At 36.5% G+C, this 12466-nt stretch overlaps 1 protein-coding gene across 8 annotated transcripts in view; it reads right to left on the reverse strand.

Moving 5' to 3' along the window:
- Window positions 1-12466, reverse strand: part of MTCL1 (microtubule crosslinking factor 1) — a 166431-nt gene that overhangs the window by 51382 nt on the left and 102583 nt on the right. For 6 of the 8 annotated variants that reach the window (XM_056823674.1, XM_056823672.1, XM_056823673.1 and 3 more), the window contains 2 exons: window positions 11884-12039; window positions 3264-3377 (listed from right to left, as the gene is read on the reverse strand). In XM_056823674.1, coding sequence (XP_056679652.1) covers window positions 3264-3377; window positions 11884-12039 — 270 coding nt within the window. The remainder of the gene's footprint in view (window positions 1-3263; window positions 3378-11883; window positions 12040-12466) is intronic. The other 2 variants (XM_056823678.1, XM_056823675.1) reach the window with 1 other exon arrangement.

Genomic DNA, 12466 nt, shown 5'->3' on the forward strand with positions numbered 1-12466 from the left:
TTAGAACCAAAACATTTCCAGCCCCTACCTTGATCCTCTATCTCTGACCCTTAAATACCTGTGTAAATAGTCTAGATGTGCCTGGAACAGTGGACCTAGATGTGCCTAGAAAACTGTGGAGTTGCATTACTTCAGGGCAAGGGCCAATGGGAATGGTCTTCCAGGATGTGCCAGCATACCCAAATCAAACTCCATGCATAACTTTCCTTTAAAAAGTATTTACTAAGCATCTGTTATATAATGGCAGAACATAGTCAAGGATGCAGGCGACATCTCATTCTGTCTTTTTCACAAAGAAGATCAATGTGATACTTATGGATATCAGAATCTGGCTGAGAACATTTTGATCCATTGTACAGAAATGTCTGGCCAGAGTGCCAATTCAAGCATTTCTTCACAATTCTAAGACCATAGATATGTGATCGAGAAAATAAAGGGATTCAAATTGTTTCACTAAAGTTATTGCCTCTTCTTCTAAGGTTTCAACATCTTCTGTAGCACACAGGAAAGTAGAATAGGTCATGCAAGTTGGCTTCAAAGCTAAAGCAATCTCTAAAATATGCCATTATATACTCAGACTTTTACTATTCTATCATGGTAGCCAGACATAACTCTACAGTGGCACCTGTAATAATAATGAGAATATTGCATATTTTTCCCAAATAACTTCTATTCTATATTAATAATGTTAATGTTTACCAACTGAAAGTTATCATGGCTATGATGGAGATTTTATTCACCATCACATTCAACACCATAGAATGATCCATGCATTTTATTTGAATGAGAAATCCCCACCTTGAAGAATGGTGGGAGACTCTACTACCAGGTGTTGCCTCTTTAAAATTATCTCTACATATCCCTATGCTACTACTGTCCATGACAATAATTATAAGACAGAATGAACAGTTGCTCTAGAGATATAGCCTAGAGCAGGGGATCCTATCCTCTTTTGCTGACTGATGCCATTACCCACCACCTCCTCTTCTTGGCTTCTATGGCTTTACATTATGCTAGTCCTCCTCCTACTCTTTCTGAGGATTCTATCTTTCTCTCATTCATTGACTCTTTTTTTCTTTTCCTCACCACTAGTATGGGTGTTTCCTAAGACTCAATCTTTGGATCTCTGTGTGAAATTGAGGACCAGCCAGATTCTCCCTCTGCACATTCTTTGATGACATAATCAACACCATTGCTAGCGGTATGACTATATGACCCTATTGCTCCCTATCTCATTCATCTCACTTTTCTCCATTTCACTGCTTCAAGCCCTAATGCTGAGTGGTGAAATAGTACTGCTAAGCCCTTTCCTTCCAAAATGAGATTCCCCTTTTCAATCATAAGCTTGGTACTATACAGAAAATAAGGATGTGGATATGTACCACAAAATAAAACAAAAACCTCAAACAACTCAAACTGACTTTCAAAGTAACATGAAAAGCCTTTATTTTTTCTGGAATAATGAAATGCAAATGCTGACCTTTAACTACTCTTTAGGTGTAGATGCCATGAATTGATGAATTAAGGCATCAAGAATAGGGTTAGATTTTTTAAATACTAAGGTATTTAATTAGACATATTGTTGTAAATCAAATGATAGCTTATTGTTTCCACTTTTAATCTTGGCTGCATTAGCTTTGTTTGTACAGTTTTGAATTTAATATAATAAAATTACCTATTTTACACTTTATAATGTTATCTAGTTCTTATTTTGTCATAAATTCTTCCCTTACCAATAAATTGATCTGAAAGGTAAACTTTAATATTCCTTTATATTCTTATATCAAAATTTGTTTGGTTATTCCCCCAGTTCATGGGCATCTACTTTGCTTCTAGTTCTTTCCTACAACAAAAATTGGTATAATAAACCTCTGTAGATATAGATTCTTTCCTTTTACTTTGACTTCTTAGCAATATAAACATATTAGTGGTTCTGTTGAGTGAATATAGGAAGAAAACGATGCTAATACAAGAGTATATCTATGGTAAGGGTCAACAGAAAGATACTGCAGTTTTTAAATTCTGGTTTTTAATACATAAGCTTCTAGAGACAAAAGCAACTTGAATTAAGACAACTAAAAAGTTGAAGGTTTAAGTGTAATGGTATCCAATCCCTACAAATAAAAAGAGGTTTTTCAATAAATCAGAAATGTGATTTTACACACGATCTGTAGTTTCCAAACCTCATGAAATTGATGGAAATCAGTGGTTTCTCAAGGATATTCCTATCACTAAGAATGTATTCTAAGCTTTATTTCATGTTTACAACTTAATTAGATAAAGGACTGTTGGGGATTGGATGTTCTACAGGGAGGCATGTAGTCAAGGATTCCTTTTATCTGTGACTCTTTCACCAAGAAACCTGGGAGAGAATTCGAGGATAAGAAGTAATTAGCTGGTATCAGCTTGTTCTGTACCAGCTAGAGGAATTAAGTAGGAGGTAACTGGACTCATGATTATTTTCTGCAGACAATATTTCAGGGTGAGGCTATCACTGTGGTTGGCACCTTATCTGGTACAGTCAGAACTAGGGACCTATAATATACTTTGATATTCTATTCTCAAAAGATACTGAAATGCCAATGGATCATGTTCAAACAGGCCCTCACTACCTTATTTTATTTGACTTTATTCATTAACAGGGCAACAAGAGGATTTTTGATTATGCATTAGGAAAAACTTGTTGATTATAAGAGTTAAAAAACTGGAATATAGTACTAAAAAAAGGAGACCAAGGAACCAAGTGGTCACTTTCTAAGATAACAAATTCCAAGTGGTTATTGGATGACCTTCTGATATCTTTTGCAGGCTTGTGAGTCTCTGACCCACTTTTACGCTGACCATGTTGAGTTTTCTGGAACAATCCTGATTTTGGGAAAAGAGAACATACTTTTAAAGAGAATTTAATATCTTTTGTCAGATTATAGGTCTTGGTTTGTGACTATGGGAAATATGACCATTGTATCTTCCTATAAGACATAGTTCGGAGAATCATAGATATAGGACTAGATGGGTTTTCTGAATGCTTCTAATAGAACCTCTTCATTTTAGGGATGCCTAACAAAATTAAATGACTTGCCTAAGGTCATACTGGTAGCAAGTATCAGAGGCAAGCTTTGACTCCAGCTCCTCTGATTCTAAGCCCAGTGCTCTTTCCACTTTTCCTTGCTCTTTTCCACTGTACCTTGTCATTGTTCCTGATGGAAAAGAGTATTAGGGTTCACAGCACTGAAGACTCCAGACAAATTAGTTTATGTATTTACCTGGATGATCTTTGCTTTAAATTTTTCTTGGTCCTCTTGGTGAAGTCTGGTCTCCTGCTCAAGTTGAGCCTGGAGCTCCTGTATCGATACATTCTGGACAGGGGGATCCCTGAGCTGATCAGCAGGATAAAGGGACAGGTTTAGTAGAGAGGTGAATTCTGACTGAGGTGAAAAAATGTGTAGGGGAGACATGGTCACAAGCCACACAGACAGTGAAGAATAATGTAGCATGTACACATAGGTCTGTAGCAATGGAGTGAGAAGGGCTGATTTTCATGAGGAAGAAAAAGAGAGCATCAGATTCTATCACATGCTTTTCAGAACTACCCACCTGATCTGAACAGAGAAGTCCAATGCATCTATTTTTTAATTTTGTATATATGAGAAGGTAGTCAGGAGGTCATGTTTCTTTGGATCTACTCAAAACAATTTTTGTACAAAATCTTATTCTCTGAAGAAGTCCCTCTTTGTTATCACTACTGATAATAAGAAAAAGATTGTGGGAAAATCCAAGGCTCAGTCGCCATGTCTAACTATTTCTTACTAATATCTATCTTTTTGGTAAATATACCAACTTTTTTAAAGTGTCTTTTCAAATCACATATCCAGTTTGACCTTATCTTTCCATGTGGGAGTCAACTTCTGCGCATCAAGAATGACATTGTTTCTTTGGGCTTTGGTATCACTTTAATTGTCCTTACTTTCCCATTCTGACTTGGGCTTTTTCAGAGGGATTTATATTGACATCCTATTTTGGTTTCTTTGTGGATAAGGTACTTGGTAGACTAGCCAGGAAAACCTGCATTAAAATTCTAACAAAGTTACTGTGTTCTCTGAGCCTTGGTTTTCCAGAAAGTGGAGATAATAGTATCTCACTATTGTTATGAAATTCAAGTGAAATAATCTATGTAAACTGCTTAGCAAATTTTAAAGTTCATAATGGAATGTCAGTTACTATGTTGTTGTTCAAGACCCATATACAGATGAAGGAGCTGCTTCATAAGAGGAATATAACAAACATCTAGTTGAGATTAGAGAAGGCTCTGAAACGGCATATAGCTCTTTTAAAAGAAAAATCAAGACTCATCTATTATGTCCAAAGGTAACTGTTAAAGGACCTATAACTAAAATTTAAAATGTTATGGTTTGGAAAATGAAAATAGTGACATGCAGAATTAAAAAAAATTAATAACCTTCCTTCTCCAGAATGATGTGTCATTAAGAAAATAATCTGCCCAAGTATTTATTACCCTGAGAATCAAGAGTAAATTGTAATAAAAATGTTTGTCATTTTGTGCTATTTGTCAACTGTTAACTAATTCATTTTGTCTTTCCTGACAGCCTTGTGATGTGATGAGCCTGTGAGATCATTTATTTGATCATTTTTGATTTTTGATTTGATCATTATTGAACCCAAAAAAGTTTGGGTTCAGAAAGAGATCGACATCTTTCTCTATCCAGGAATTGAGAAGTGCTATATTTAAAGTTGTTTGGGAATTGGAGTGCTACTCTCATTGAATGTATTGCTGTCAAAATGTATATACTTGATAAGTATAGGATTTAACATTTTTTAAAATATCTTCTACCATATTTAAGAAAATCAGATTACAAAACATTTGTACTATGTTGTTGCTAAAATGTCACTTTGTTGGCAAAAATAGTGCCATATACAGCAAGAAAAGCTGACAGAAAAATATAAGTTCAGTCTCAATACTTCTTGACTAGAATACTTAGCTTTGGTTTAAGCCTGGAGTATTTAATCTGAACACATGAAAAAATTTAAAAAACTATTTGAAAGGATGTGATTCTCATTGCTGATCAATTTGATTTAAAATGGATGCTTCTGTTTCAGTGAGCAGCTAGGAAGGCCACACATAATTCAAAGAAATATACTTGGATTATATTATTTATCTGAAACATTTGATATGATTATATTATCTTCCATTTTGGGGGTACAAATTTTATCCTGTCTTATCAGACCAGGTATATTGAGGTGGTAATGACTACTTAAAGTTCTACTTCCTTTACTACAATTTTAATATAAATAGGATAGTAAATCTGGGAAACTTCCCCAGTTAGTATGCCAAATGTCACTCCAGTGTTACATAAGATGAGATGCTCACAGATATGAAATATAAACGCAATATGACACCAACTACAGCTTAGAACCATTCTCTGACCACATTCACATGTATATGGTAGAACATTTAACATGTCTCATGCTTTTCGTTCCTTCCTCCCACTCAAATAGTTTCAATTCTTATTTCCTTGGTCATTCACTTACCACAGTTTTGAAGATACATACAATTGCAAGACTTACTAGATAATTTGATTTTTGGTCAAACCAGATCACTTTGATGTCTGTCTCAGAATAAGTCATTGAAACACGATACTGTCATTGTTCACATCCTACGCTGTCACAATGCATTCTTCAGTACACCACAATCATCTTTACCTTTGTTAGTTGATTAAGAGCACATTGCTTTGTTCTACTCCACAGATCTATTGTATGTCTTACTATGATTTATTTAGCCAGCCTCCCAAACATCTAGAGGATAGGTGGTTTATAAATTATTTCCCACCTTCCCAATCCTGACAAGCCAGAAACTAATTGCTTTGTATTGCAGTCATGCCCAGTGAGTGGGTTACCATCGCCATATTGGAGAGCAAGTCCCATTTGGCTCAGGCCAATTACGTGAGCATCTCTTTCGAATGTGGTAGACAGTATCAGTGGGTATGTGCAAATGCATACTATAAAATCTTCATCTCTTTCTATTCCAGTGAATGTACATCAGTTCAGGAAGGAAGCTTTTCAGATACTCCTGTGATTCAAAGAACAAAAGAAAGGCTAGAGAAAAGGGCCCTTTGAGAATTCTGACCCTGAAACCTGACCACTGCCTTTGGACAATGACTAGATTCCCTTGTTTGAAATGTGACTGCTGCACATGGATAGTGGCTTCTCTTGCAGAGCTATTTTTAAGGCACCATTGCATTCCAACTACATATGATATATACAAGAAAGAGTCAGCTTCTTTCCTCACTTGCACATGTGAATCTTTCAGGCAACATCATGAGAGCAAGAGGAGCATAGCTAAAGGATGAATTTAACTCCAGCATAAGAAACATGCCAGTGCCTAATGGGATACACAGGCAGACACAAATATCTGCTATTATGAATCCTGGCTCCATTGGATTAGCTTACTCTGATAACGAGTTGTGAAATTTTATTTCTATTTAGTAACATGTTGAATGTAAATAGATCTAAATTCTGCTTTCTTTGTTCAATCTAACAAGATAAAGTGATGATGTTGACAGGACTGTAGATTTAGGGCTGGACGGGACCTTACAGAAGAACGATATTACAACCAACTTATTTTTTACATATGAAGAATCTGAGGCTCAGAGAAGTCAAATAACTTGATCAAAATCATTCAGACTCTGAGCAATAATCAGTGTTCTGAGTCCAAACCCATGTTTCATTGCACTGTGCTATTTCCTTGTCATTCACAAGAAAACTGTGCATGCATGTAGTTTTTGCTTCTCAGGCCATTGAATTCAGAGTTGCAAACCTTCTGCATTGATATACATAAATGTACATATAAATAATTGGAGAAGACCTGTGATTTCCCTGGTATAAGAAACATTCAAATGAGGAAAGGCTTTTTACCAAATACAAATCAATGCCCCTTTCAGAAATGGATAGTTTTATAGAGTTGTTTGGAACAGAAGTATCAAACACACAACCCACATTATTTAAATGTAATTGGGAAATATAACAAAATAAATAAAAATACAATGGAGCACAGACAGTGTTAATATGTGGTTTTCCAAGTCAGTTTGCAATCTACAGGGATCTTTATACACTATAATTTCTATTTGAGTTAGACAACATTGACTTAGTGCATGGAAGGGGTAAGTGATTTGTCCAGGAATACCACAGTCACAATCCAGCAGGAGTTAGAGGCAAGACTTGAACCTAGCTCTTACTTGACTCAAGGTCAGCTCTTTAGCAACCCTCCTCTCTCTCTCTCTCTCTCTCTCTCTCTCTCTCTCTCTCTCTCTCTCTCTCTCTCTTTCTCTCTCTCTCTCTCTCTCTCTCTCTCTCTCTCTCTCTGTCTCTCTGTCTCTGTCTCTCTCTGTCTCTGTCTCTCTGTCTCTGTCTCTGTCTCTGTCTCTCTCTTCCCCCTCTATGTATAGATGGATAGATATGCAGTATATATACAAATTCTTCATTATTTTAGAAATAAGACTACACTGGTCTTTCACCCAATTAGAATATCCATACAATACAAAAACTGGAACTTTTCTTTTCCCTTAAATTGACAGTTAACTAAATACTCATCTCCACTTCTCCTCTCTCTGAGGGAATGAATACAGAAAGTGCATGATAAATGGAATTAGAGAAAGTGATAATAAGACTTCAAGTCAATTTGGAAAGCTGTTTTACTTGGCTGAGCAAAGGGTGCTCTGGACCAGAACTGGCATATGGGAATTAAGGACAAAGAGCTAAATCAAACTCACAAATTCACACTAGCGGCTGGCTATAGCCAGAATCTGACAGTTGTTTAGATGCAGCATCAGATACAGTAAAGGAAATTGCTGGCTTTACAAATGGCTTCTTATTAGCCTTCACTCTAGATACTCGGTGTAAATATTGGCCTTTGTTCCTCCATTAGAACAGTAATCTTTGAGAGATTGGACTAAACATGGTGGTAACTGTGATAATCTCTTATTTTTTAGCCCAATTTCTGGCAGCTTCACTTATTCATTATTTATTTTACAGTATAAGCAAGAATGATCATTCTCCACAGTGGCTACAATCACTTCCAGAGAATCCAGTCAAAATAAATTTGAACCAGGAAAAATTTGGGTCATAAATTTTTAAAAATATTCAACTATATACAATTCCTAATCACATTTTGTCATGCAAACATTAGTTAATAATGTTGTCACAGTGGCATTTAATAGCCTTCCCCTTTAAGCTCATTTTCCTTTTATGTTATATTTTTATAATATTAATTCATTACTATATTATTATTTTTATATTATAATGTATAATATCATATGTACATATCTTGTATATATTTATTTGGTTGCATATTGTCTTCTTCCATTAGAATATAAGCTTTTTGAGCATAAGGAATTATTTCTAAATTGTTTATAGCCTTTCCTTTGTATCTCTAGTACTTAGCATAGTGCTTGGAACATAGGAAATTCTTAGTAGATGCTTGCTGGTTGAAGTTAGATCATTAGATTACAGATCTAGAGCAGAAGGGACCTTGGAATGCTGAGAAGAGATCAGAGACTTCAGAAGAAATCTCTTGTCTGATCTCCTCATTTTATAGGTAAGAAACTGAGGCCCAGAGAAATTGTGTGACCTTAGACTTAACTGGTTTATACAGATAGGAAGTAGCAGAACTAAGATTTGAACCCAGATCTTAATAACTTCTAAGGCAGGGCACTAATTTGCCTCCTCACTAAGATTACAGAGGTCACATTAGGGGGGGTGATAGCTTTTGGGAAAGAATTTTAACACATGTATTATTAAGTTTCTATTTTTCAAGTTATCATTTGCATTCTTTGGATATTCTCTTTTGTTCTGTATGTCCAACTGTTGTATAAGAAAAATCACAGAGGATAAGGTTATTAGTCTCCCCTAAAAGTCTATGTCTAATAGTCTAATGTCTAAAAGTCATATCCTTTTTGGGAAATATGTCTTGAATGTCCCTGTGTTCTCTGATTCTCTAGTTAAAAGAAAAGTATAACCATGACCTGAGACAGATATTTATAAGAAATACTGATGCCAGAATGGTGAGGCAACCAGATGGTTCAGGTGGGTCCCTGAGAGATATGGTGCCCAAATCCTTCCAGACCTAATTAACTTAAAAGTACATCTTAAAATATTAGGGATAAGTAAGCTGATTCCTACAGGTTTCTCTCATCTCCTTTCTCAAACCCTATAGGTTCTCTAAGTATTTTGAGTTTATATATATTATAAGCAATAAGAGTAACTAGTATTGGACCAGTGTTCAGTGGTCCATTGGCTACTGCCACACTGATTTAGAAGAAGGGATCTTTGACCATACTGTCAGAATTTTGTAAAGATGTAAGCAGGGGAAGGGAAACATTTGTCTATATAGAATGATTTCCCAATAAATCTAGTAGCAAGAAAACTGTAAAAACTAACAAATTCTTGACCATAGCTATTTATATTAAATTAGTGATGCTAAAGCCAAGTTATGTCTCTGATCTTTATGATGAGAAAAAATTAGATAGGAAAAAGACCAGAAAAAAGGCAAAAGGGATTACATTTTGCAAGGAAAACCTGAAAAAGGAGAGCAGGGCATAGTTGGAAGAAAGCTGGTTTTAGAGTCAGAAAGTCCCACCTCTCACACAGTTGGTACATGATCATGGGCAAATTGCATAACCTCTCAAACACCCTGTCCACAACCCTTCCCTCACCCCCCAACTCTCTAAGAAAATAACAGTACAGATATGTTACTCATCTGAATCAGTGAAGGGAGTTTCCATCCTGGAAGTTCTCTACAACCAATGTAATCATATTTCTGGACCAAACAACAACACAATTAAAACAAAAAGCTAATTGTCTTGCCCCGAGGAGGCTGGAGGTCTTTCATAGCAGTAAAGGTCCCACTTGACTTGGGATTTAATTCTGATTTAAAATTGGGAAAGGTGCTTTCCACTTAATTGACTCACTAAAGATACAGACTTAGAAGCAACTTTAGAGATCAAGTCAAGTTCTATTTTGTTACTAATTCAAAGTCCAAGTATCATTCTTGACTAATAGACCTGGATTGGAACATAGATTGATCAGAGTTGGAGAATGAAAAGAATCAAGGTTTAGATTCTGCAAAGAAGTCCCAACTACCTTAGCCCCTCTAGTGAGGATGCACCTAAATGTGGTACATCCTAGCTGGTGCTAATACATCTAAATGAGGGGCACCCTAATTGGTACTAATACACCTAAATGAGCATCCAATGCTATGGCCAAAGCAACTATTTTTAAGTGTTTCACAAAACAAAATGACAAATCTTTATTCTGGGTAAATGTTTGTTTTTGAGGGTCCCCTGCAAAGTTCAGAGATTCATTGCTAACAAGCAGTTTCTGGGGTATCCACATGGCAACTTGGTTCTTGATCACTGCAAAAGAAATTTGGTAATGCCAAGTTCTTGGTTCTCGGCTCCCCCTGACTATTCCCAAGGCTGATTTGGCCCTGCTTTTGTTGGTATAGAAGAGCGTCTCTGGAGATTCCCAAGTTCAGCCTTCACACCATACCACCACATGTACACTTTCCTCTATCTTTTTAGCTCCCCTTGAATTGGTGTCTTCCCCCTCCCCACCCCAGAAACTGCAAGCTCCTTGAGGGAAGAGATCATCTTGTTTGGTTTTATTTATGTTCCCATATGCTTAAAATAATGCCTGATATATGATAAGTGCATAGTAAGTGTTTTAGCTATCTATCTTCCATCTGGATAGCCCTTCTGGAAATTCTTCCTTTCTAAAAATCCAGTTTTTGTGTGAAATACTGCCATTATTACTTCATCATCACTCTCCTATAAATATTTAATTATTTACTGTGTCTCAAAGGACTTCTATAGAGGAAAGGGAAAAAAATCCTAACAATATAAATATTTAAACTTTTGAAATTTAATAATGCCAATTTAAGGCAGGACCCTTCATATCTTTGCCTGAAATCTGGACCACCAAATAATATTAACAAAAGGCTCACCAAAAATGAGGATCTCACTCTCTTCATTTCCTCATTTAAGTACGGAAGCAGCAATTTGCCTTCTGCTTAATGATTTTCTGTTATTTATGTCCTCTGATTAAGGGTCTACCTTTCCCTCTTCCCCTTTGTCCTTCTGGAGTCAGCAATCAATGGCTTGGAGACTGAATCCTGACATCCTCTAGGAAAGTGGTAATCAAAGTCTTTGGCAAAATCTGGGAGATGTGACTATTCCTTTATGGTCCATTGAACCTCAGACAATTGTCAATCCCAAAGTTCACAGGAACCCTCAGGGAATATTTTTTTAAATCTCCATATAGAATTACTTGCTTCTTGGAATTTTAGTTTATACAGTTATTGGCAAATGTTCCTTGAGAGATACAGAAACATAGTGTGGAGAGGTTCATTCACATGATGTCTACTGGACAGCTGCAGGGCTGAAAGGACCAGAAGATATTAGTGTCCTATTCCACAGCCCTGCCCTGATCATGTCAATTTTCAGAAGGCATGCTGCTTGTCAGGTACCATTGTATTGCCCACATTTACAATTTAAAGAGGTATTTGGAAGCAATCTCCATCTATAAAAATGCAGGATCTGATTTTCATCCTGACTTCCTTAGTTATCTAATAGGTGATTAATTCTATTTAAAAGTATTCATCAGTGTGTAGAAGAAGACATGTATTCACCTCTCCTCCCTCCAGAGCCACAGATCGCTTGCCCTCAAATTACCTCTGATCATTTACATTTGTAGCATATTTCCTTAAAGATCCAAAAGTTACTAGCCCTCAATATTGCCATTGCAAGATGGAATGAGATGGAAGAAAAGGTTAGGAGAGCGGATGCTGTTAGGAAGGCTTGCTATGATTCTGACCTCTAGATTGAAATAGCCTTTGTCTCCTGGCCTGTAGATTTTAATGTCTCCATCAGCTCTGCGGTGTGGTTCTGTAGTGGCTCGAAGGCGGTGAATCTCTCGATCCTCTCCACGGTCTTGATTGGGCTGCCACTCCAACTGATCCCTCAGTTTGGACTGTTGGGTGCATGTGCATTTTATAACATAAACAAAGAACAGGAGGGAAGGGGAGGGAATAAAGAAAACAAAAATGGGTAAAGGTAGACAACTGGAAAAACTACAAGACAAAGAAAAGCGTGAATAGAAAAACCAACTTAAACACAGTAGCGTAAGAGAGTGAAGAGAACAGAACCAAAATGAAGATGAGCAAAATGATGGGCTGAAACATCTGAAAAGCAAACAGAGAAAGAGAAGAAAAAAAAGAATGCAAAACACTGGTTATGAGGCGCATGCAATGGGGGATGCATGAATCAAAGAATCAACAGCAAGCAGAGTTGTCATGAAGGATACGGGAAACAAGGCTCTTCCTTCCTTACTTGCGCTGAGCAGCAAAAGCCATAATCCAGGGTGATGGTTTTGGCCATACACCCAAGAGTGATGCCTT

Source organism: Monodelphis domestica, chromosome 3, assembly GCF_027887165.1.
Source record: "Monodelphis domestica isolate mMonDom1 chromosome 3, mMonDom1.pri, whole genome shotgun sequence".
Classification (NCBI taxonomy): Eukaryota; Metazoa; Chordata; class Mammalia; order Didelphimorphia; family Didelphidae; genus Monodelphis; species Monodelphis domestica.